Genomic DNA, 26804 nt, shown 5'->3' on the forward strand with positions numbered 1-26804 from the left:
CACACACACACACACACACACACACACACACACACAAAAACGAACGAACGAACGAGTATTTTGCAAGATGACACTACGTGACAATCGCGGTCCGATCTAACTATCAGTGAATGACGACTCGAGTTGATTGTGGAGAATGGAGTTCAAGTTGTTGTAAGGGGCTGGGTTTATTAATTCAGTGGTCGGGTGATTAATTTGACAACTGCTTAATTCATTTCAGTTGATCATTGACTAAGCATGGCCCACTGATTGTAAGAAAACGCGCAAAGGAGACGTTACACATAAACAGCAACTGCAAAACCATGGCACTTGTGAATGAGTGAAATTCTTGACTGACCTACCAGCATGTGACATCAGTCAGAAAAATGATATCAGTAGACACGATAGAAAATGGACGAACGACATAATTAGCAGCAGCAACACTGAACAGCAACATCGAGTCAGTCCACAACAACAAGAACTACAACGAAAATACTTGAACAACAACAATACTGAACGACGATAACACTCACAACACACATGTTGAAACGACCACTAAAAAAAACTCACGTAACACCAACAGACTCTTTTCTTTTTTTCAGAAATTCTTTAATTTCTTGTTATTTTGTGGAAAGCTATTTAATTTCGAAGCTACATCTATCAGTTCTACGTAAACCGATCAAACAAGCGGTTTAACCACATGCCAAATTATAGAGGAATCAGAATAACTGATATCCCCCCCACCCCCCTCGTCCCCCCCCCCCCACCCCCCTCTTTAAGAAACCATAGATATAATATATCTATAAAGAAACAGAGAGAGAGAGAGAGAGAGAGAGAGAGAGAGGTGAAAGGGAAGTAACCCTGCAAGTCACAATTTCATTTCTGTTTAGAGTTAGTATCCGTTGCCAACAGAGGGCGATCAAACGGCACACAACTCGTCTGCAAGCATGACTCAAATCATCGTACTCAGTAAGTTTTTTCTGTGTTTTAACGGTTTGTTTTGTGTTTGAGATTTGATCGATGAGACAAATAACATTGTTTTTAATATTTCAGATCAAAACACCCGGCGTGAGTCCGGTCGGAAGGTTCAGCTGGGAAATATCGCCGCTGGAAAGGTAAGCCGCGTGCACATGGTCGACGCCATTTTTGGGTTCCGGCATGTTCTAGAACTTTTCTATGGGCATTGGCAGGCATGTCAAGACGTGTACCGTAAATATTTCAGTAATGTTGAATTTAATGGTAATCGCCGTGAAAGCTAAGTAATTTGAGGGATCCCGACTTTTTGTTCACTCTGGATTGATCACTTCAGACATTTTTTTGTCACTTTATTATGGCAAATGGTTCGGTTACCAAGGAACACATGTTCGGTGTCGTGAAGCTCCCCGCCTTTCTCAGCACAATCAGGGATGACAGAATCTAAAAAAATGTAACTGCCTCTCTCACTTTCACAAGCACTATCAGGGATGGCAAAATCTAACAAATGTAACTCGTCAGCCGGGCGAGAAACTCCACGAGAATCACTAGCCCCTCAGAAATTCCAAACCTTGTACAAGTTGTAGTTTGGAATAAGTTTTGGCGTACTGATGAAACTATGAGAATTGGGCAATGACTACCATGATTCCAATTGCTTCACTGATGGCCATGAGTATTATTCCTATGAAATGATGTTCACTTACTTGTTGGTTCGTGCCATGATTCATGGACGTTGTGGTGAGAGATGCTGATCGAGTTGGACTGGAGCGGTATTACTTTTCTCAGAAAACATCATCAGAAATTAAGAAATTGTGTCCTTAGATCGTGTTTTGTTAACATTTAATTGAAATCATAATTTCCATCTTCAATTTTCACAGATCATGGCTTTATTTTCGTGTTTGTGTGAGGACTTAAAGAAGGAGTGGAAGGGAATGAACTTGATTGCTCGAAAACACTGAAAACAGTCTACAGATGATGTGAGCGTCATTGCTGTTTTCGTTTATGATTTGAACATGGTTTTTGACAGGAAAAAAGATAATCTTTTGTTTTATCACTGATGAAAGTTAACCATTTGCATGCGCCCTCGTGTATGTATCCATGTGTGTATGACTTCATCAATAGTTGTGCTTTAGAGTACCAAGAGTTACCTCCCTTGCATTAGAATTGATGCATCGACTTTGTCGAAAATCCACCTCTAAACACAAAAATAAGGGTGCGTGTAACATGAATCAGGCATGACTTCCAGCAGACATGTCAAAAACATCAAGATAGATTTAGTTATTTTAGGTAGGGTTTTCGGAGTAAAGAAGTACCCCAATGAAGACTGATTATCTGGGCTGCAGAAATTGTGTGGTTTTAGTGTTTGAGTCATCTTTAGCTAAAAAAAAAAAATTAAAAAATCGGGCAAGGCCAAGGGAATAGACGTTTTCCGGAAATAACTCAGGATTTACAAGCGTTATGGAAGAGTTGCGTCCCTTACCTGGGGGTGGGGGGGTCAGAGGACATCCATGGTTGACCATTTAAAACCAATGATCGCAGCAAATAACTGACTCCGATATGTATGTGGCAGGTTTCACGGTTTTCATCACACCACCTCACATTTTCACAACAGCAACAAACATTTAATACAGTTAAAAAAATGCATTTATTTGCAAGTTTAATCATTAATGAATGCAAAAAAATCCCTATCAGGGATAGCGGACACCTGTCAGCTGACATATAAGCACCGATATGACCTCCCCTCCCCCCCCTAAATTTGACCAAATTATAAACATGTTTCTGAAGACACACAGCCATTGGCAAGAGCAATTATGGTCTACATACACTGTAAGTTGTTTAACTGTATTGCTATTGAGCTTAATAAATGAAATCCGATTATTATTTACATTATAAAAAGGCTTAAAACGATATAGCGCTGAACCAAACTTGACTGTCGTGGCAAAATTCCAACGATAGCACAATTTCGCCACCTCAAGCATTTTTCTTACCCTACGATCGAATTTGAGAAGAGAGTGGAACCATCACGAGTGTAAGTTCAAACCCAGTACAATCCTTCATGCTATCTATCAAAGCGAATGTAAATTAACAACCTTTAAACGATAAAGCGCTGAACCAAACTTGACTGTCGTGGCAAAATTCCAACGATAGCACAATTTCGCCACCTCAAGCATTTTTCTTACCCTACGATCGAATTTGAGAAGAGAGTGGAACCATCACGAGCGTAAGTTCAAACCCAATACAATCCTTCATGCTATCTATCAAAGCGAATGTAAATTAACAACCTTTAAACGATAAAGCGCTGAACCAAACTTGACTGTCGTGGCAAAATTCCAACGATAGCACAATTTCGCCACCTCGAGCATTTTTCTTACCCTACGATCGAATTTGAGAAGAGAGTGGAACCATCACGAGCGTAAGTTCAAACCCAGTACAATCCTTCATGCTATCTATCAAAGCGAATGCAAATTAACAACCTTTTCAGCACAAAACAAGCGTTAAACTTCCTGAAATAAGTGCATCGCGATCGTTGGCAAACGCTATCGTTGGCGACAGACACACTTTCATTCAGTTTTTAAAGAGAACAACGCAAACTTTGCAGAAAAATGCATCATCAGTCGAACGAGTTCAACATGGCGCGTGCGTAGGAATACGTGTCAAGGTCATAACTGTGAAAACGAGACGATAAACTCAAATAAAAAAAAAACTGCTATCGTTTTTTTTTTCACCCGACGCCGCCCGGATAACGATAGCAACGTTCGTTTTCAGTTCCAAAACAAGAATTTGACATTTCCATTGCCGTAATTCTGTTCTGTATGTTTATTTACACACAAAAACATATGTTTGTAGAAGAAAATAGTGCGTATGCAAAACCTAGGAGGTAAATTGGTTTCCCGTCGTGGGGTATTTTTCCCGACCGACGCTTTCGAGCAGGAGAGGTGATTTTCGACGTCACGATAAAGTCATAAAAAATTGTTTTTTTTACAAATGTTTGTATGATTATGACTCGAATTGCATTCCTTTCAAACAATTATCAGGTCTTGATTTTAAAACCTGTGTGGGTTGATACTTTTCGTGTCATGATTACGTGATGGTAAAAATCGGGAAATCACGTCTGTCGCAAATTGAACGATAGCAATGTTATTTTAGATCGTAACAAAGCACAAACAACACAAAATGCGCTGACATTGTCTTTTCTATGTCTTTATTCCACCACAAGTAAAAATATACCAAGCATGTTACACAATGCAATCTAAAACAGAAATGATAAGCATACAAACTTTCGACCCAGTGACCAAAGCAATACTGTGAAACCTGCCATGTTACCAGTTTCATATTGATATGTCATCATATGATCCCATTTCTTTCCGAAAATATACACATCTTAGATTAAAATTTGTCCCAACAATGCCAGATTGCTTGCCCCGAGTAATAGTCGACGTCTCTTGTCTGAAGTCACGTGAGTTTTGGTTGAGGTCAAAGTCGTGGCAGCGTGAGAAACTGACACGCGAGTTAGCCATCGCTGTAGGCCATCAAGTGAATCGTGGTTTTGATGTGCAGATTTTCGTAAGAAGTGGGCATGACAATTAATATTGATTGGACACTGCATTACATACACATCGAAGTCAGTTATTCGCTGTGTTCGTTGATTTTAACTCGTTGACCACTTGTTTTCTGTGTGTCAGAGGTAAGGCTGCAACTCTTCCACAACGCTTGCAAATCCTGACAGTTATTTCCAAAAAATGGTCCTGACTCCAACAATTTATACATACATTATGCTGTGTGTGGGTTTTTTTTCCAGATGTTTTATTATCGATTTTCAGATAAGAAAACATTTTTCACAGCAACAGAAGATTCTGCCAGAAGGCTGTCATTCGTTGATTCAGATTTTTTATTTTTTTTACTCAAATGTTTGTTTACTCGTTAAGTTCTGAACCACTGTAAAATGTGTTAGTCAAGTTTTACTTTTAACATAGACAGGGAATCTAGACAAGGGTGGTGGTGTATGTGTTTAGCGATTCAGAGAAAACTACTGGACCAATCTTCACAATCATGAAATTTTGAGAGTTCCTGAGTATGATATCCCCAGATGATTGTTTGAATAAATGTCTTTGATGACGTCATATCTAGCTTTTCATGAAAGTTGAAGAGGCACTGTCAGTGTCACATAATTTTTTGATAAAATTGATTGTAATATCAGTTAAGCAATCTTTGGCGAAGCCCGGACAATGGTATAGTATTTCAGCCTGGAAGCTTAAAAATTAATTAGTGGCAGTGCGTTTGGTCATTAAAAGTCTGAAAATTCAAATTACAATTGTGGTAATCGATCCAAAAGTGAGTTAATCTCAGACCTGTTTACCAGTACGATTTGGGCGTATTTTGTACGCCAAATTATTATCGGTACGACAATACGCGACACACGCACAAAATACGACTAAGAAAAAGTCTAGAATACGTTTTCCGGTGTTGGTGTGCGGATTACGTGATGGTACAACTGATACCGGTTTCGGTCTAAGGGAGATCCTGACAGCGAGTCTTCAGCTGTGGAAACCTCGTTCAGTTGTTGGCACGTGCGATCGTCTGGACAATCGTGGCAAAATGAAGCAGAAAATTTTGCCAGTTTCGGGTGACTGTACCAAGTCTAAACAGCAGAAGCAGCACATTTTCTTGAAGAAATATAAGAAAGAGCCAGGAATTGTGGAGTCTACTGTGGGAAACAGTCATGCACACTGCAAGTATTGAAGGCCTAAATCAGATTTCTCCGTTGCCTATGCCGGGAAATATGACATCGAACGACACTGCAGTTCCAAAACTCACCTGGACAAGGTTGCTACAAAGAAATCCGCTGAAAGCTGCCAAGGAATTATAAAGTTCATTCCCGCAAACCTAATCCTGCCAGAAGAAAAGGCTGTAGTCCGTGCTGAAGCAATGTTTTCTGAGATTGTAAAAATGAACTTGCCACTGTCAACCGCAGATGTTATTTCACGAAGTTCATCTTTTCATTATTAATCTGTTTGGAAGATACTGGTTATAATGCTACAAACTGACAGATAAATAAAATTGTTTTATCCCTGTAGTATTGGAAGGAGTGAAATTCTGAAGGTGTTCACAAGACATGCTATTCTTACACAAACACGTTTGCACCCACGCATACATTTTCCCTAGCCCATATGGCTTTGCTTGCAAAGTACACTAACCTTTTGAAAAATACACTCAACTGTTTGGGAAAGTACTCTTGCTTCGGGTTTAAAGTAAACAGGTCTGTAATCTTATTCTTTATCATTTTCTGATTCCCAAAACATATATAGATATTTCATGTTAGGATTAAGTACAAGCTCAGAAAATGAAAAGAGAAAAGAGCGCTTTTTTGTGCAGCGCAATCGCTACCGCACTATACTGGCTTGTCAATTTCAGTGCGATTTTCATGTTAAGTGTCACCAATTTCCTTGCTGCAAGGAATTGACAAAGCTATAATTTATTGTATAGGTGTGTTAAATTTCATTCTTTGAGTTTGACTGAATGTAGTAATTTTGTGTTACACGACTTGTTAATGATTTTCAGGGTGTTTTTGAGAAGACATTTTTTGGGGGGAAATAAAGACCTTGAATTGAAAAAGTATCAAACTGAATGTTATAATATAAACTGTCTTTTTTGCAGACAATCGCGGATGTCATTCGAACATGTCTGGGACCAAAGTCAATGCTGAAGGTAAGTTACAGATTTTTGATTTTTTTCCGTTTACCAAGATTGTATAATTAACAGCTCACTACTGTATAAAAATAATGTGTAACTTTCCCCTTCTTCTGCTCTATCTCCTAGTGCTCCTTGTAGTTCTACTACTACTAGTTGTACAACATGTAGTACTGCTACTCCCTCACATGAGCTGTGTACATAACGATTTCAACTGCATGATTTATGATGATACAATGTAGAAGTTTGTATGCGCCTGTTACTTATAGTTAAGGGTTAACTGTTTTATTTTGTAAATGCTGAACAGTACACATAATACAATGAAAACATGATTGTGCAAGAGGAGACAAGTGAAACAAAGGTCAGTAGTTAGCAACAAAACCTGTCTATTTTTTTAAGCGGATCAGATCAGACCAATCTGCACAAAAGAAGAATGACCCAAAAAGAAGAAATTTAATTAAGATTACATTTTTGCACAAGTTTTTTCCTGTGTTGAAGACCGAAATGACAAAGTAGATCATGCAAAATGTACATATCCGGGTAGTGAATTACCTTAACTAACTGAGTTGCAAAGAATTCAGGTCTGCATTAACAATTCCTGTTTCGTACTACATTGTACAATATTCTTGAAAGTTGAAAGTTCTTACCTGGGAAGTCATTCTGGCATCCACAACAGTGAATCATTTTTGGAGTGAAGGCGAAAATCCACAGCTGGTATCTTCAAATGGTGGGACTCTTAGTCTAATACAAGCTCTTTTGGGCAATATTGATTTTGAAGTTGACTGTAAAAGAAAGTGTCTTCTGGGTATCTCACAGCCGTTGTGAGTTAACACATCCTATGGACGCATAGCAACGCTGACATTTTTTGTTTAAAGCTGTTTTTCTCTGCCCTCTGAAAAAAATCTGTGGCAGTGTTCCATACCAAGTGTTTCAAAGGTTCCCAAACTGTGAGAGAATTAAATTCTGCGAAATTGCTTTTTGGTTTGCAGAAGAGGGTTGTGTTTCTTGTCTGAAGTGGATGCTCTATCTCTGGTTGGTTCTGAATGTTTAGTGGCAGTTTTCAAAGTTTTATTGTCTTGTCAGTAACACTTGCTTGTCTAAGGTAGCATTCCGTGAGAGACTAGCATTTGTATCACAGAGCCCTTTGTAGTGAGGCTTTTTTGTTTCACTCTCGGACTAAGGAAAGGAATTCATATGGTTTGCTGGCTCAACAGTTTTAGTCACCATTTTTTTTCTATTAATCAATATTTTAAAAGAATTATTGTCAAAATACCGTCTTTGTTGTCAAATAACCGGAAGAGCTTTTTGAAGTTTTTCTTTGCCGTCTCATTCATTATTGTAAAAAGTTTCTTACATAAAATAAGTCAGATTGCAATCTTGTTGGTGTTCACAGTGTCACAATTTTTCCGCATCTCACTTCAAAGTTCCTGTTGTAAATTATGTTTTCTTCACACATACTGACATAGTGTGGACAGTTGGCATACAGACAATTATCTGCACCACGATGAAACTTTAGCATGAATCAGACCAGTTTGAGCAATATTGCAATATCCCAACAGCACTCACTGACAGTGGTATTGTGAAACACCCTAGCAGCATCCACGTCTTGTACACTGTGCACAAACGATCTTGGGAATATTCATCCTCTGATAGTTTGTATGCATAGCTGGTACTGTTTCCTTTTTCTTGCTGTCATCTTGGAATTTTTCTTCCATCCTCTGCATCTTGACAGGGCACATAACATCTCTTCCTTATGATCTCCATGCACTCTTGGCCTTTTCACTATGCAGACCATAATATTTTACATAGCGTTAGTTTAGTACAGTATTAGGGACGTTTGATTAATTGGTCTGTCGCTGCCTCACAGACTCTGAGCACAATTTAAGGGCAGTTTGTACTGCATTACTTGAAGCAACACTGCAGACAATCCCAGTGTTTTAAAGCACGTCGCGTTCCATCAACTTTTTGTGTGTGTGTTCCCCAGCACTGGCAGTCCCAGAATTCATGCCGGTCCCTAGATCCCTGATCGGCAGGATGATTTGGTTGTGTGCTCGGCTTTTCGGTCAGAAGCTTGTTCTGTGAGTGTGATTGGGTCGTGTGAATTTGGGAATGCTGTTTGGCTTTTGGCGCTGCCGTTTGTCCAATTCACTGAAGGCTAATAATGTGACTCAATGAGCTTCATTTCGTATTCTCTTCTTGTGGGGTGGGACTTGAAGCCCTGTGTGAGTGGGTACTGGAGTGAGGTTGATTTTAGTGCAACAGGGTACTTGGGGGGGGAAGTTGTGCAGTAGGGCATAACACTACAGTAACACTATGGTTTTTTTCTGGATTTCTTTTCACAGCATTGTTTGCTGGAAATGTCATTTTGATAAGAGTGGTCTGGTTAAAATACAAATGAGGGCTGTGCAGCGTTATTTGTGACTGCAAGGACAATGTTTGTTATTTAGTGGTCTATCAGGAAAGTTACTGTGGAACTCTTTTCGAGGGTGTCGGTGAAAGTAGACGAATTAAGAAAAAGTAACATGGCTGAAAAAAAAATCTGTGGGAAAAATGTAAGTGAAACTGACAGAAGGCGTATTAGCTTAATCTGGAACTCAGACTACAGAAGAGTGGCAGACGATTTGCACAGTGGGAAAGAAGAAGAGGGAGAAGAATATGAAGGTTGCAAGTGTCAGGCCGTGTTACATGGATGTCTGATTGGAAAAGGCGAAAGCGGTAGCGGGGTTGCTTGGTCAGCGTATACCAGATCAATACCCCACACCGCTGAACTCTTTTTCTTGCTCGCCCCCCCAATACTCTGCTGCCTTTTTTCTCTCCCCTTGTGCCCTGAACCTCCGCCTACCCCCACAAATCATTGATCGTCAATAGCAAGGTTGATTTATTGCATCAGGTTTGCTTGCATCTTTGAATCTGAGAAACTGTTTGTGGTTGGAGGTTTGGCCCCACAGATGCATAGACTACACAGTTGAGACTGCTTGTAATGACCCTAGCACTGGGGGTGTTTTGGAATTTTGCACTGATGTACAGTCACATCAGAGGGAAACTGTTTTGCCACCTTAAACAAGTAAAAGGCCCATTTGACTGGGAAATTTAATCAGAGATTAGTTTAGGTGCCAGGTTTTAGTCCTAAGTGCCTCTCCTTTGATAGAAAAGAAGGAATGAAAGAAAAAGTCTTCTTCTTCCCCACCCATTTTCTTTTCTTCTCAGTTCTCTTGTCTTATTTGCCTTCCTGGTCCTTTCACTTGTATTTCATTTCCACATAACTCTCCCTGCAACATCTGCAGATTTCTAATTCGCCTCATGTCTTATTTCTGCCTATGGTTTTCTTATCCGAACTTTCTTTTACCACATACTAATATTTCTCTGTGGTCTTAATTAGACCCGGCGTGTTTGCCAATTCTGCCGTGGACAGTAAAATTTTTATGTTGCAAAAGCTTTAAAGGTCACATGAGTGCAGATGATTCTTGTGTGGGGAATACATGGGAAACATACCCTTTTTATTGTCATCTTGTTCTCTTTACTAAAGAAAGACAGGTCTTTTGGATAGATTAGTGCTGGCATGGCTATTATTGGAGTATCTCTGTCTTTGCTCAATGTCATTATTTCTGTCGCTGCTGTTATTGAAGTGTCTGTTTCCTATGCAAATATGAGGCCATTGAGGGTCATTTAATAAGCCATTTATACCGGGGGGGGGGGGGGGGGTACAGTGTTCTGACCAGGCTTTGTGGAAGCAGTACAATTTGGGGAGTTTTTTCATATTTTATGCAAGACACATCTGGTTTTTTGCTGCGGGAACCTTGGGATTTCTGTTCCTCGGTTGTTGTGAATGTTGGTGTTTTGTTGTTCCTTAGCCATGTTTTGGTGACCGCTGTGTGCGGTTGTCTAATGTGTTTGTGTACACATCTGCCCTCCTGTGGCTGTTTCAGTAATGTGTACAGTTTTAGCACAGTAGATGTTCGCAAACTATGCAAAAGGATCTAATTTACATGCATCACAAAACTGATAGTACTAGACTGTTCCAGTGGTTCATGATTACATATTTATTTTTTTAATTTGGTCTGATTCACAAGCAGGGGTTTCTTATTTTTTCTTATTTTGTGTGTGTTTTTCACAAAATTTGTTCAGGTTTTCGTCTTTGTCGTGGCAATTCTGTTGTTCAGAGGCAAACTCTTGATATACAGAATGTGGCACACATTACTGTGATAGCACAGGCTCATTCAGCATGTTGGGAGATGAAGGGTTGGTTTGCAGACAGTTAATGTCTTTTAGTTTTACTCCCTTGGGTCACACACCTATTGATTATGAGGGGTGAGCCTCACCCGTGGAAAATCTCATGAAAAAAATGTGGTTACAGGGTTTAAATAACAAAAACGTGCATAAAGTACGAAAAAAACTTCTGGATTATATGCTGCAGAGCACAATGCCGAAAGGTGCTGTTTCAGCAGAAGCTCAATTGATTTTTTGAGTCACTTGAGAAAAAGTGACTCTATGTAATCGGTCAGTGTTAGTCTGGCCGGCCGGCCGGCCGTCCGTAGACACCACCTTAACGTTGGACTTTTCTCGGAAACTATCAAAGCGATCGGGCTCATATTTTGTTTAGTCGTGACCTCCAATGACCTCTACACTTTAACGATGGTTTCGTTGACCTTTGACCTTTTTCAAGGTCACAGGTCAGCGTCAAAGGAAAAATTAGACATTTTATATCTTTGACAAAGTTCATCGGATGTGATTGAAACTTTGTAGGATTATTCTTTACATCAAAGTATTTACATCTGTAGCCTTTTACGAACGTTATCAGAAAAACAAGGGAGATAACTAGCCTTTTCTGTTCGGCAACACACAACTTAACGTTGGGCTTTTCTCGGAAACTATAAAAGTGACCGGGCTCAAATTTTATGTGAACGTGACTCCCAGTGACCTCTACACTTTGACGTCTGCTTTGGTGACCTTTGACCTTTTTCAAGGTCACAGGTATGTCTTGAAGGAAAAAAATTGAAATATCATATCTCTGAAACTATTCATCGGATTTGATTCAAACTTTATAGGATTATTCTTTACATCAAATTATTTACATCTGTATTGTGTTGTGAATAGCAATTTCTTCCTGTCCATCTGATGCCTCATATAATATTCAGAACTGCGAAAGTGACTCGATCGAGCGTTTGCTCTTCTTGTTTTTTTTTAATATAGGGAAGTTTTCGTTTGACTTTGAGGGTGCTTTGAACACAAGCAATAGTTGCAGTTGAGCAGGCATGCACCCGCACATGATTGCAGTTAATTACATACACACTCACTGTGCCAGAAGCTTGAGCTGGCTGGCTTTGTTTACGGGGTGCTTTAATGCACTGAGTTTGACCAGCTTCTCCTGGTGACCACTCAAGTGATTTTGTCAGGGGTGGCTCAGTTAAGATAGTGTCAGTCTTCACCAGTATTGATTTCCAAGTGGGCGGATGACCACTGATGGAAGATGATAATACTCCACCCAACTTCAGTTGCTGATTCCCAGTGGAAACGCGGTTTTTAGAATCGAAGTCTGTACCCGCAGTGGGGCACTGCGGTTATGAAATTAAAGGCCCCTCCTGTTTTTGGAACCGCAGGAGCTTTCTAGTTTGCTGTTAGGTAGATTTTTGGTTCCTCTTTCCTGTCATGCTCTCTTTTTCTTCATGAATTCTTTTCTTTTTTCTGCCTTCTTGCTCATTCACCTGTATTTTTTCCAAAAATCTCTTCTCTTGCCGCTTGTCTCGCGATTCATGTATAGTTTAATCTGTTAGTGTTCTGATGTAAGTCCAGCAGTAGATAGGTTAAGCCTATTTTAACATACTGGAAACTGGTAATCTTCCAGTAGGTATTAATTTAGTTTTACTAAAGCCTGCTGGGACACAAGTAATGGGTTAGTGCATTTGTAAACAGGAATCGCTTGACAAGTGGCCCCCTTCATCCCCCCCTTCCTCGTCCTGATATGGCTCTGCGTAGTCGGCTGGACGTTAAGCAACAAATAAACAAACAAACAAACAATCGAAGTCTGGGTGGTATGGTGCATGTACTTTTGGCGTGTTGGAACAGCTGGTAAATTTGCATAGTTGCAGATCAGTACTGGTTACTGTATACCTTCAAGTGTTGCAGCAAGCACTTCTGCTTTTTCTGTGCTCTTGGCCGAGTCCCCTCCTCTCTCCCATCCCACCTCCCCCACCCCCGGTCTATACAGCATACCTTATTGATCGCCCCACGTAAAGTTGAAATCCTTATTTTTGTCCATTCATTATTAAATGTTTATCTTGTCCAACATCCTAAAACTTGTACCCGTATAATTTTACCAAGGAAAGGTGTCACGTATACAATTACATGCGCACTGTATTTGTGAAAAAACCCACGTATTTCGTTGCTTTGAACGGTGCAGTACACTTATGGCATTGTTGTTCTGTGTTGTGCAGATGTTGATGGACCCCATGGGAGGCATTGTGATGACCAACGATGGCAACGCTATCCTCAGAGAGGTCAGTATCAGTCTATCGGTATCACTATCGGATTCATGCTCATGTCCAACTTTGTTTCATCAGCATTAAACTGGTAGGAGTTTTACCTTTTTGAACAAAGTAGCATTATCAGACTCATAACAAGGCATCTGTCAAAAGAATCAGCTTCTTTTTATATTTAGTCAAGTTTTGACTAAATATTTTAACGTAGAGGGGGGAATCGAGACGAGGGTCGTGGTGTATGTGTGTCTGTCTGTGTGTGTGTGTGTGTAGAGCGATTCAGACTAAACTACTGGACCGATCTTTATGAAATTTGACATGAGAGTTCCTGGGTATGAAATCCCCATACGTTTTTTTCATTTTTTCAATAAATGTCTTTGATGACGTCATATCCGGCTTTTCGTGAAAGTTGAGGCGGCACTGTCACGCTCTCATTTTTTAACCAAATTGGTTGAAATTTTGGTCAAGTAATCTTCGACGAAGGCCGGGGTTTGGTATTGCATTTCAGCTTGGTAGCTTAAAAACTAATGAGTGAGTTTGGTCATTAAAAGTCTGAAAATTGTAAAAAAAAAAAAAAATTTAAAAAACGATCCAAATTTACGTACATCTTATTCTTTATCATTTTCTGATTCCAAAAATATATAAATATGTTATATTTGGATTAAAAACAAGCTCTGAAAATTAAAAATATAAAAATTATTATCAAAATTAAATTGTCCAAATCAATTTAAAAACACCTTCATCTTATTCCTTGTCGGTTCCTGATTCCAAAAACATATAGATATGATATGTTTGGATTAAAAACACGCTCAGAAAGTTAAAACGAGAGGTACAGAAAAGCGTGCTATCCTTCTCAGCGCAAGTACTACCCCGCTCTTCTTGTCAATTTCACTGCCTTTGCCGTGCGCGGTGGACTGACGATGCTACGAGTATACGGTCTTGCTGCGTTGCATTGCGTTCAGTTTCATTCTGTGAGTTCGACAGCTACTTAACTAAATGTTGTATTTTCGCCTTACGCGACTTGTTTTCTTTTCTTTTTTTTTTATAAATGCTAGCTACAGTGGGACACCTGTTGGAGACCACTGAAAATCTAAGTGAATGGGGTTTTCAAATTCAGGGAATCTCTCTTAAAATGAAAGTTCATTTCCAGGGTTTATGAACAGAAACTGGGTCGTAAAAGGCAGTGTAGTGTTGGGTTTGTTTTGGTGGAAGTAAATTTCTATGCTCACATTTTGTTGTTGTTGACAGATCACCGTCCAGCATCCAGCAGCAAAATCCATGATTGAGGTTTCTCGTACCCAGGATGAAGAGACTGGGGATGGAACCAAGTCTGTCATCATTCTGGGTTAGTGTATTTTCTGCTCCACTTTTCGTCACTTGTGAAGGCAGCAAAGCAGCATTTCCAAGTGCAGCTGTTGCATCTATCATCCTTTGAGTAAAGTACTGTTGGGAGTTGGTTCTCAATCTTGCTCAATTCGCCAGTATCCATATCTATGTGCAGCTACCTATAGCAGTGTTCCTGGTAAGATACCTACACTTGACCTGCAAAATTTGTTTCATGCTGAATTGTACTTGCCTGCACATTATGCGGTACATGATTGTGATCTGGAGAACCAAACTACCAACCAGCAAGACTGCATTCCATTGTTGTGAACTAGAGTAGTGTTTTTAAACCATTCTTGAATGATTGATGAGACAGGTGTAGTGGTAAGACATCGGCCTCATAATCGGAAGGTCCTGAGTTCAAATACCGGCCGCTGCTGCCTGGTGGGTTCAGGGTGGAGATTTTGTCGATCTCCCAGGTCAACTTATATGCAGACCTGCTAGTGCCTTATCCCCCTTCGTGGGTACACGCAAGCACAAGACCAAGTGCGCACGGAAAAGATCCTGTAATCCATGTCAGAGTTTGGTGGGTTATAGAAACACTAAAACACCCAGCATGCTTCCTCCGAAAGCGGCGTAAGGCTGCCTAAATGGCGGGGTAAAAACAGTCATACACGTAAAAACCACAGTGTACGTTGGTGTGTCAGTCCATGAACGCTGAAGAAGAGAAGAATGACATATGGAATGCAAGTTATAATTGCTATTGCATCTTGTTGTGTATGATTGCAGCTGGGGAGGTGTTGTCGGTGGCGGAGCAGTTCCTGGAACAGCAGATGCACCCCACGGTCATCATCGCCGCTTACAGACAGGCCTTGGAAGACAGCTTAGAGGTTCTCAGGACCAAAGTCTGGTGAGTAGTGTTGTCTGGGTGTCATTGCTTTTAGTGGAAAGTGTCCTTACTTGCAATGTAAAGTTGACAGCCTGCATTACTTACGGTCACATTAAGCCAATGAGAAATGATGTAAAACTTGTGTTTGGTTTGTACAACAGCAAATATTCCGCTGCTCTTCTTGAAACTTCCTTTTTGTGGATGTCAGTATGTCATTGCATGTGTCACAGTGCCACAATTTAGAGCAAGCTTGAAATATGAGTGGTGAGATATTGTTGCTGATGCTATTGTAGGATGTGGAGGCGGGTTTATGAGTCATGTGTGCTTGCTGATGTGCTGCGCTTTCATCTATTTTGCTAGGATTTAAAGCTGGACTTTTGACAAGTACGTAAAAAGTTATGTAAATGGGCTGAACATTTTCTTGTTGTGCTTGGTTGCAGTATTTCAATCGACACCAACGACAGAACACAGATGCTGAACATTGTCAAAAGCTGTCTGGGCACAAAGTTCATCAGCAAGTGGTAAGGATACTTTGAAAAAGAATTCCACTGCTAGATTACACAGTTCAAGTTCTCAGAAAACTATTTTTATAATTGTATTGTGATTGTAAAAACAGAACTGCAAGCATGTCGTGTGGCTTTTGCTAACACTGAAACACACAGGGCAATTTCATGTTTGAAAGCTTTGCCTTAGAATGCCTTAATGTTGCTATATTATCTCTCTTTTTACTGTACAAGACTATAGAAACCTATTGTCCTGGTTTGAAGCTCGCAACTGAACTGAAATGAGGCAGCGTTGATTTGCACCAAACATAATTTCATTTGCATATTATAAACAGTTTATCCCCGAGTTCGCAGTAGGAGGGTCCAGCAGACTTTAATTGTGTGTCTGTGTATCTGTCTGTCTGTCTGTCTCGACTTAACAGCTTATTGCTGGGAAACTACTGGGCGCAGTTCTTTCAAAAGTTGATACACTAACTTGATAATAGGTCCGATTGATCGTATTAAAACTTCATAATGTTACCTGGGACCTAAATGCCCCAAAAAACACAAAAGCCACTCTTAACGGTGGGAGTTTTTGCGGTGGGAGGCTGGTCGCTTTGCGAACAGCCTGAAGTAAAGGGGAGACTTGTAGGCGGCTAACACGTCACGCAGTGACGAGAAAAGCATGATTTCAGTGCAAGCCAGACAAAGGGTGGGAAAATGGTCTCGGCAAAGAAATTACAATGCAGGGTTTGGTCTCGGTGAAAGAGACAGAGAGCACGAGAGAGTCTATGGCCAAAGTGATCCGGGTTCGATTCATTTTGTGCACATGTGTTAGTGTTACTGTTTGTGTGTGTGTGTGTGTGTGTGTGTTTGTGTGTGTGTGTGTGTGTGTGTGTGTGTGTGTGTGTGTGTGTGTGTGTGTGTGCATGAGTCTGTACTCGTGTGTGTACTCGTGTGTGTGTGTGTGTGTGTGTGTGTAAGAAAGAAAGAAAGAAAGAGAGAGAGAGGGAGGGAGTGAGGGAGAGAGAGTGTCTGTGTGTGTGTGTGTGTGAATGTCTGAAGAATACTCGGGTCCAGCGCGAGCGTTTTTTTTTTTTATAGATTCAGCACAATTTGAAGTGGCTGGAGGATTTTCTTTTTCTCTCTCTCTCGTTCTCTCTCTCTCTCTCTCTCTCTCTCTCTCTCTCTCTCTCTCTCTCTCTCTCTCTCTCTCTCTCTCTCTCTCTCTCTCTCTCGTTCTCTCTCTCGTAATACTTTATGATAGTGTAGTGCAATATTGTAGATTTGTCAATACCTAATGCCATTTTGGTAATTGCTAATGATTGTTATTTAAAGAGTTGGTTAGTTTTTGCCATTGTTTCCTCACGGGCGAGGGCTGATTGTAAAAAAGCGAATAAAACATCATTTCCATATGTCTCTCTCATGTGTTTATTTGTAAACTATTCAATTTCATTTACGTAATGCCTGTGCAGGATGGACCTGGCTTGTAAGATAGCTCTTGATGCCACCAGCACTGTTTACGTTGATGACAATGGGCGCAAGGAAATTGACATCAAGCGCTATGCCAAGGTTGAGAAGGTTCGTACAAGTCAGATATTCGACACGCTGACAGTGCACATTTAGTGTACTCTGCATTTTTTAAACTTTATTTAAGTATAATATAATACAGACACTAATATCATTTTCATTAATATTACATTGGCTTTTCCTGTCCTGTTGTCAGTTTTAGTAATGCAAAGGTAGGTTTATCCAAGGGAGGTAATACACAGTCAGAGAGAATATGGCTTTCTTTGCCAGTGCAGTCCGGAATCTAGATGTATGGTGGCAGAAAAGCGTCTTGAGTCCTCAAGAAAGAATTAAAGGTGCAAGAGTGTTATTGCATACAGTAAAATCTGCATCTAGCGGACCCTTATTTCGGCTGACACCTTTGCATAACAGACAATTCAAGTGAGGACGGATGTATTTTACTCTCAAAAACACCTTAAAAGAGCGAACACCTCAAAGGCGCGGACGCGGACACCCTTTTTTGGTCCCGATTGGGTTAGTTACTTGTCAACAACGGACAAACCCTTGAAGCAGACAGCTTTTCGCAGACGCTGGTCCGCCATCTTGGTTCTGCAAATACAATCTCGCTGGCGATGTGAACGCGCGAGAAGCTTATTTTGTAAGCCATGACAGCACTTGAAAGAAGTTGATTTTTGTTTGGTGCACGCTAATTGGTCGATGCCGTGAACTCACAAACATTTCGGGTTTCTACTTTCTGTACTGTGATGCATCTTCGTCTCATCCTTCGTCTTCGTCTCATCATACCAAAACGAAAAATGTTGACTTTAGAAGAGAGAGTCGATGTCATAAAGACCGTTCGAAAAGTTGCTGATGAGCTGAATTGCGGAAAAACTCAAATTTCCAACATAAAAGCTGATCGAACACAAATTCTCAGTCAGTGGGACTCCGGTGCCAGATCGACGGCAAAATGTGTTAAGAGAAGAAAAACAACCTATGATGAATTGAACGCAGAACTCTTTGAGTGGTTTTCAACAGCTCGATCGAAGAATCTTCCAGTGAATGGCCCATTGCTTCAAATAAGAAACCGGTTGTACCTCTCTCTGTCTCTCTGTCTCTCTCTCTCTTGCTCGTTCTCTCTCTCTCTCTCTCTCTCTCTCTCTCTCTCTCTCTCTCTCTCTCTCTCTCTCTCTCTCTCTCTCTCTCTCCTTTTCTTTGAACAAAAAACCCAAAAAACAAGAACTTGAGGCTTTAAAACTTTGAGTTTTAATAATCACTGTGGCAAAAAGGAATCAGTGACTGTTGGTTTTTTTTTCCAAAAAAATGTTGACGCATTCATATTCATAAGAAAGGACACCTTGCTACAAAGGACAGTGGCAAGGCTCCCCAAGAGCGTCCTTTGCTCGCAGGTTTTACTGTATCATTTTTTCCAGTACTCCTATCACTATGACAAATTCATTTTTATCTTGAATCCTTGACAGAAGAATATAGTTAAAGCCAGCCCCTGTTGCATTGATCAGCTGTGCCTTTGGTCTTATTGTTGCAGATCCCTGGTGGCACGATGGAAGATTCAGAAGTGCTGAAGGGAATTATGGTGAACAAGGATGTTGTTCACCCTAAAATGCGCAGGTTAGTAGACCACACTGTTTAGAAAGGCGTGGATCCTCCCCTTTCCCTGGCCCAAATGAGACAATTTGGTGTAAATGTTGACGTCTTGTATGTGCAGGACCCAGTAATGTTACAAATCCCTGCATGTAGGATCTTTCTCTTTCTGGAGTCCATGTGGGACTCCCAATTTCCTGACCAGCAGTGTTACCAAGGAAGATGTTTAGCATAATCGAAAACAAATAGTAATGCTTGCGTGTAGTAGAATGTTACAAACAAAAGTCTCCTCGGGCAAGGAAGATGCAAGTAAACTGCTACATGCATTAGGCATTTTTTGTTGCAATTGTCAGGATCTGTGAGTGAATTGAACTTGTTAAAGTGGTGTTATTGGTCTCTTCATATGACTGGGAAAATGCAGCAGTGGAAAGTGGCACCAACGTAGTGCAACATATGCTACTTATGCACTACATTATCTCAGTCTGCTTGGATGCATTGGTGTATCATTGGTTAACAATGGACTGGATTGTGTTTTCAGGAGGATAGAAAACCCACGCATCATGCTGCTTGACTGTAACCTGGAGTACAAGAAGGGCGAGAGTGCTGTGAGTTTGTCATGGTTGGTCGGTATAAGTGATGATTGAAGCTTCAAGATGCATAATAGTGAAAAATAATGTGGATATCTCTGTCAAGCCATATATCTCATGTGTGTTTGAATTTTGTTCTGTCTTCATAGTAAACCAGTGAAACTTCTGAAATTTGGTTTAAAATGGCTAGCAGGCTCAGGTTTTCAGTTTTCCTGTCTTTGTGGAGTATTGTAGCTAAGAGGAGAGAAATGTGCTACAGTATCGTATCTGTTGAAAAGTTTCTGTGCAGGATTAAGTTGATTCAAGTTGATTTTTTTGTTTGTTTCAGACCAATATTGAAATCACAAAGGAGGAAGACTTTGCGTAAGTGTGTTCTTCTTGATTTTCATTTATTATGACAGCATTTGGAGAATTTCGAGGACATGTTTTGGAACCAGGCTGTATTTTCTTATTGCGTTATTGATAGTCGGAAGTATTTTCAAATCATGCTTTTTGGCTTCATAATTTTGTTTACTCCTCGCCTTTTTTCTGACTGTCACTTCCATGACAGTTTTGCTGCTGCATTAGCAGTTACTGCATAAGTAAGGATGAAAAATGTAAGTGTTCTCTCTTAGTGTTTACTCTTGTAAAAAGAAAGAGTTGGTCAGAAACATTGTGATTATGTTTGCCATAAACCGAAGGAAATTGTCATGAGAGGGAGGTAACTCTTACCTGTGCTGGTAGCCTAGGTCAAGGAGAACTTTGAGCCAGGTTTCTTGCCGTTTGATGAGCATTTTGGCAGGCAGACAGTGTTTGAAAAAAGTATTGACAAGATTTGTTCTGCTTATCAAATGATACATAAGCAGGGATGAGCAATGTAAGAGTTCTCTCTGAATGCTCTTTCATGTAAAAATTTGTGTTGTAAGAAGAGCAACAATCGTTAATGATATTGGTGGTTATTAACAAAAATTGTGAGGCACAGTGATCCTGCCCAGTATACATAATGCTAATGAGACACTGTTGACTCGTTCAGCAAGATCTTACAGGCTGAAGAGGAGTTTGTCAAGAAGATGTGTGACGAGGTCATCGCCTTGAAGCCAGACCTGGTCATCACCGAGAAGGGTGTCTCCGATCTGGCCCAGCATTTCCTTGTCAAGGCTGGAATCTCCGTTATTCGCCGTGTCCGCAAAACTGACAATAACCGCATCGCCAGGTTGGTTGTGTGTTGCACACACTTCTAGATTTTGAATATGATATCACTGTGTAAACGTTACCCTTGAAAATTGAGTATGATGGCCTGAAGGTTGGGGTAGAAAACAGTTGTATGCAAAGAGCCCTCTTGTAAGAAACTCAGATAAACTTTGGAATTGTGACCTTTGAATGCTGAAGAAGATAACGCGGTTAGATGCTTACTGTGAAACCTACTTCTGTGCAGCAAACATATTCACGCACAAAAATCCTGTAAAGATGTTACGAGATGGGGAACTTACAGGAGTTGGAATGATGTTCAGAACTTTCGTTCTTCTGAAGTTTCTCTTGGAGAAAACTTACTCTGCTGACCAGCTCCCAAGCAGACTAGTTGTCAAGCTTTATTGTTAGAAAGATAGATGTTTTAATTTAAGAGTATATAAGTTCTGAAAGAAAAAATACAGGAAAAAAATGATAACATTTATTCAAAAATACAACAACAACAAAATCGCTCCATAAAATTGAATTCTCAGTTATTTTGAGAGTGGTGCATTTGCTTGAATTTTAGGTGTTGATTGCAGATACCGAGCAATTTCTTTACATGACACGGGTATGTTCTTTCGCTTGCAGAGCCTGTGGTGCAACAATTGCAAACAGAACAGATGAACTGAGGGAAGATGACCTAGGATCTGGCTGTGGTCTGTTTGAAGTCCGCAAGATTGGTGATGAGTAAGTGAAGTCTTTGTGTAAAGCTTGAGTTTCTTGCATATTGTTTATGTTTGTTGGGAGGAAACTATTTTGAAACTAGTTTGATCAGCAGGTGCCCGCAACAGCAGCAATCCGTTTTCCCATGCTTTTTTTTTAATAACACTTGCAAGGGACAGTTGATGAATCCCAGTCTTCAGAATGAAAACTTAATTCTGCGGATGGAAATCGGCACTAATTTCAGCAATACCTTGAATATTTACGCCAAATTACCGCAGATTTTCTGTTATCAGTCGTCTTGTAGTGTCTTCACATTTTAACGTTTGTTGTGTATGTTGCAGATACTTCACATTCCTGGTGGATTGCAAGGACCCCAAGGCGTGCACCATCCTGCTGAGAGGGGCCAGCAAGGACATCCTGGCTGAGGTGGAGCGCAACCTGCAAGACGCCATGAACGTCGCTCGCAACGTCATGATCGACCCCTACCTCTGCCCTGGGGGTGGAGCCTCCGAGATGGCTCTCTCGCAGGTGAGAAGTTTGCTGTGTTCAGTGCATTGTCCCTATTGTTTTCTTTCCACGACAGCCAGACTTGACTTGACCATTCTCACCAAAGGGTTACAAAGTCACAAGTGTTCATTATGTTTTTCAATAGAAAAAGGGTACACATTGCTTCTCGGGTAGTACTGGAGAATTTGGCACCTGTGACATTTTGAAGTCTTTTCGGCTCTGTATCTGATTGCATCTGTCTGAACTTTGTACCCCTTTGATGAGAATGAACATGAATGGCAAACAAGGTGATAAGAGAACAAAGCCAGTTCTTCTGTTCGGCTTTATTTGTTTTTTGCTTACTTTCAGCATAAAATAAGTGCAGGCATTTTTCTCTTGTCAGAGCGATCAGCATTCACAGTTGTAGATTTCTTCTTCTTCTGCGTTCGTGGGCTGAAACTCCCATGTACACTCGTGTTTTTTGCACGAGTGGAATTTTACGTGTATGACCGTTTTTTACCCCCGCCATTTAGGCAGCCATACGCCGTTTTCGGAGGAAGCATGCTGGGTATTTTCGTGTTTCTATAACCCACCGAACTTTGACATGGATTACAGGATCTTTTTTGTGCGCACTTGGTCTTGTGCTTGCGTGTACACACGGGGGTGTTCGGACACCGAGGAGAGTCTGCACACAAAGTTGACTCTGAGAAATAAATCTCTCGCCGAACGTGGGGACGAACTCACGCTGACAGCGGCCAACTGGATACAAATCCAGCGCGCTACCGACTGAGCTACATCCCCGCCCTGTAGATTTCTTTTGTTTTAGTATGTATTTGCATGGCTTCTTATTTTGCCCCAGTGTTCTTGAAACATGTAGAATTTCTCACTTGTTTCGTGTGCAGGCACTGAATGAGAAAGCCAAGTCGATCACCGGAATCCACCAGTGGCCGTACCGCGCCATTTCCCGAGCCCTGGAGATCATCCCCAGGACTCTGATCCAGAACTGTGGCGCCAACCCCATCAGGACCCTCACTGCTCTCAGGGTAAGGGCAACAATACTCAGATATATGCAATGTACATGTAATGCAGATTATTCCTGAAATGGCATTACTTTTGTTTTTGAGAGACAGGTAATATGATGCTGACAAAAACAGTTGCATGAGAGCACCATAGCATAATTTCCTCTATATGTCAAAGACCGGTTGGCAGAAGGGAAATTTATATACATTTGATTTCAGTCTTGTACATTGCAGGGGAACGTGTACTCCCTTGTAAGACCTACACAAATCTGGAAAACTAGGTGCTGAAAAGGGGAGAATCTGCAAATGAAGGGGGGGGGGGGGGTCTTCAATCGGGGGTCTTAAAAGGGGGGTTTCTTTGACCATGTCTTCATTTTTTATGCCTCATCTGATCTTTTTGTTAATAATGAACATACCTCTTTCATGCACAGGCCAAGCATGCCCAGGGCGAGAAGACCACCTGGGGCATTGACGGCATGACAGGAAACATTGTGGACATGGCTGACTTTGGTATATGGGAACCCCTGTCGGTCAAACAGCAAGTCTACAAGACTGCTTGTGAGGTAAGACAATTACCTGGTTGGAGAAGTTCAACACCAGAACAGAAAAATGGAGGGGGGGGGGGGGGGGGGGGGTAAATGGTGATGTTAGAATAATTTGTAGTTCACTAGTTGTGCAACGTTTTTGAGTCACTTGAGAAAAAGTGACTCTATGTAATCGGTCAGTGTTAGTCTGTCCGTCCGGCCGGCCGGCCGTCCGTAGACACCACCTTAACGTTGGACTTTTCTCGGAAACTATCAAAGCGATCGGGCTCATATTTTGTTTAGTCGTGACCTCCAATGACCTCTACACTTTAACGATGGTTTCTTTGACCTTTTTCAAGGTCACAGGTCAGCGTCAAAGGAAAAATTAGACATTTTATATCTTTGACAAAGTTCATCGGATGTGATTGAAACTTTGTAGGATTATTCTTTACATCAAAGTATTTACATCTGTAGCCTTTTACGAACGTTATCAGAAAAACAAGGGAGATAACTAGCCTTTTCTGTTCGGCAACACACAACTTAACGTTGGGCTTTTCTCGGAAACTATAAAAGTGACCGGGCTCAAATTTTATGTGAACGTGACTCATTGTGTTGTGAATAGCAATTTCTTCCTGTCCATCTGATGCCTCATATAATATTCAGAACTGCGAAAGTGACTCGATCGAGCGTTTGCTCTTCTTGTTCTGTGGTTGCCCTTATTCTCGCTCTCTTCCTTTCTCTCTTCGTCTCACACACACACACAGGTCTGGGCGTGCACACAGTCATAAATATAAGATACAAATACACTCTTAGGCCTAATGACAAGATGTGGCACATCATTTTCTTTTCTTACAGTGCTCATGATGAAAAACAGCAGCAATGACTTGATGGAAATAAACTAGTCAACTGAAATAAGTTATTATTGATGAGGGTATCGATGAAAACACTTCACACAATTAAACTCATTCACAAAAATGAATGCATTATGCAGAGCTACCAACTGCTATGCTTTCAGCCATGTTCCTGCATTCTAATGAAACTCTATTAAAATGTCTATTCTTGTTAAATGTGGATGTGGGAATACATTTTAGAACATGCTACACTTTAAATACTATTTGTTGTGCTGAAAGTTCAAAAAAGTCTATATTGCTACATATGAGGCTTCACTAGGGTTGGCAGGTCTGATTATATTCGTCCAGCACTGAAATGCTCTTCATTCTGGTTCCAGACTGCCATTCTCCTGCTGCGTATTGACGACATCGTGTCCGGAGTCAAGAAGATGGACGCTGCCATGCCTGGACACGCCCAGTCTGCTCCTGCCGGCCAACCTCCAGGCCCAGGAGGAGAGTAAAGATCACGTCACATGAACAGATCACACCTCGTCTCATTCTCTGGTCACCTTCATCTTCAAGAGTTTCATCCTCCATCCCGTGGACGGTTTATCCAGAGCTGGCATTGAACAAGATAGTTAGCTTATTCGCAGAAGTTGGCAAGGTGTGGGTCTTGTGAATTACAGAGAGAAAGGAAGAAAAGTGAGAAACACTGAGCGGCTTGTTTACACTGTGTTAGTTATGCATTAATTGTGCTGTTCTGCAAGAGTGGATGTCTGAAGTTCAGGACAATAAAACATAGCAAATCCAACCTCATCAGTTATTTTCAAGGCATAATTTGATGCTTTCATCGGCATTTTGCTTTTCTCATTATGATATTTTGTTAAGTAAAGTTTACGGAATAGGTAACAGTGAAATGGAAACTGCATGAAAGACTGCCAATGTTGAAAATAGTACATTTTAAAATAAAGGTAGCTTAACTTTATTTCTAAATTATTCTTTTTATTGAGCTACCAAATGAGAGATATTTTATGTGATGGAAGCTGAATGGGAATAAGGGAAATATCGAAGGATATTTTTACAATGTGATAATTAATGGTAACTTGGTGTTTTTTTTGCTTGTTCTAGTGGAACATTTGTTTGTGTTTGAACTCCAATGTTTTCATTATATGCATCTAACCCCATCAATTTGCATTTGTGTGTGCTTGAATGATCAACATTGCTTTTGATATGAATTAAAATATTAAAATCTCAATTGAGAAATAAACAAAAGATTTTGTGCGTATGTGTGTATGAATTTATTAGTCCTTGATCAGTCACAGTCTCATCTCACTGGGGTACTACAACCACTTGGCATACACAGAGCTGCCAACTAAGAGCTACAATTAAAGAGCTTAAACAAATAATCACAAGCATGCAACAGTTCCCTCATTTTGTGAGTCTTGGTACTCATATCTCAGGCATGGGAATTGTCCGCCGAAAGACAAATTTCCGCCGTATTTTTTTTTTTTTTTTGTTCCGATGAAAAAGCAAAAGTGTCTGCCGAAAAAACAAAAGGGGGAGGCAAAAATGGTTATAAAAACTGAATTTAATGGCAAACTTGGAGGTCATATGTGACCCGTTCTCACAAAAGGGGGCCTAAGTCGGAATTTGGATATTTGGAGTTATGCCTATCACTGGAAACTGCATTTAATAAGCTTTAATTTGATACCAAAAGGAAGTTTGTGTGAAAAAAATTGCGGAAGTTAAGTAAGTTACAACCGGACCATGTTCAAGGACGCCATTTGAGAAAATCGCGATTTTTTCCTTCCCTAATTATAGTGTTGTGAGCGAATTTGTGTCTTTGAAGACATAATTACCACATTTAAATAATAAAACAACAAAATATTTCGGAATATGAAAGATTAGGGTATAAAGAGGTCAGACTTGAAATGCAAAAAAATGAAAATCACCCAAGTAAGCCCTCACTGCCTTTCCCAGCCGATAGCTCGGAACGGCTCGCTGCGACTTAGGCCCCCGTTTGTGAGAACGGGTCATATATGACACCAAATTGCACCATTTGGGTTCTTTGGAGAAAAAAAAATTCCGGGGGGGGGGGGGGGGGGGGCATGCCCCCGAACACCCCTTGCAGGGCAAGGCGTTTTTGCGCTGTCCACTTTGCTATTACTTACAAATGTTGCCTTTTTGACTTTTTTCACCCATGCCTGATTTCTGCTTCCCACTCCATATAACGGTCACAAAAATAGTTCACGAAACACCGTCATACCGAGTGGTTTTGCAGATACACGGCGGATGCATTCTGATAATCCTCGCTCCACGGCTATCGCCAGTTGTCTCTCTGACCGGACGCGACAGCTACAGTCCTACGCGAATCGATCAAAACCAGAATACAGAGTAATCTCCCATATGTTGTTCACGAGCAGTGTTCGCGAGACGAAAATGATCGCAGATTGGCCGACTTCGACATATGATATGGGTGTTTTGCCTTCGTTTAATCCCTTCAATACACACAGCAGTCTACTTCAGTCTCTCACGCCTTTCGTGGACGATGTAGCACGGATACTTGCTATAG

The 26804-nt window shown here is 40.7% G+C and overlaps 1 protein-coding gene across 1 annotated transcript; it reads left to right on the plus strand.

The window, feature by feature from the left end:
* Positions 1 to 829: 829 nt before the first annotated feature.
* On the plus strand, positions 830 to 25487 carry LOC138977101 (T-complex protein 1 subunit gamma-like). Its single transcript, XM_070350014.1, has 17 exons — positions 830 to 948; positions 1033 to 1094; positions 6607 to 6657; positions 13071 to 13133; positions 14361 to 14457; positions 15225 to 15345; positions 15765 to 15845; positions 17282 to 17387; positions 18859 to 18941; positions 19453 to 19519; positions 19830 to 19864; positions 20514 to 20693; positions 21299 to 21397; positions 21715 to 21901; positions 22762 to 22902; positions 23310 to 23441; positions 24631 to 25487. Exons 1-17 carry the CDS (start codon positions 927 to 929, stop codon positions 24751 to 24753), a joined length of 1650 nt encoding a protein of 549 aa, XP_070206115.1. The 5' UTR covers positions 830 to 926; the 3' UTR covers positions 24754 to 25487.
* The last annotated feature ends 1317 nt before the right edge of the window (positions 25488 to 26804 follow it).

The sequence above is a fragment of the Littorina saxatilis genome, linkage group LG1, assembly GCF_037325665.1.
Source record: "Littorina saxatilis isolate snail1 linkage group LG1, US_GU_Lsax_2.0, whole genome shotgun sequence".
NCBI classification, from domain to species: Eukaryota; Metazoa; Mollusca; class Gastropoda; order Littorinimorpha; family Littorinidae; genus Littorina; species Littorina saxatilis.

What these genes read in the sequence shown, in the direction of transcription:
- LOC138977101 (XM_070350014.1), top strand. Translation starts at nt 927, where the DNA reads ATGACTCAAATCATCGTACTCA. An exon ending in GTTCTCAGGACCAAAGTCTG is followed by an intron (nt 15,346 to 15,764) that starts GTGAGTAGTGTT and finishes GCTTGGTTGCAG; the next exon opens with TATTTCAATCGACACCAACG. An exon ending in ACAAGAAGGGCGAGAGTGCT is followed by an intron (nt 19,520 to 19,829) that starts GTGAGTTTGTCA and finishes TGTTTGTTTCAG; the next exon opens with ACCAATATTGAAATCACAAA.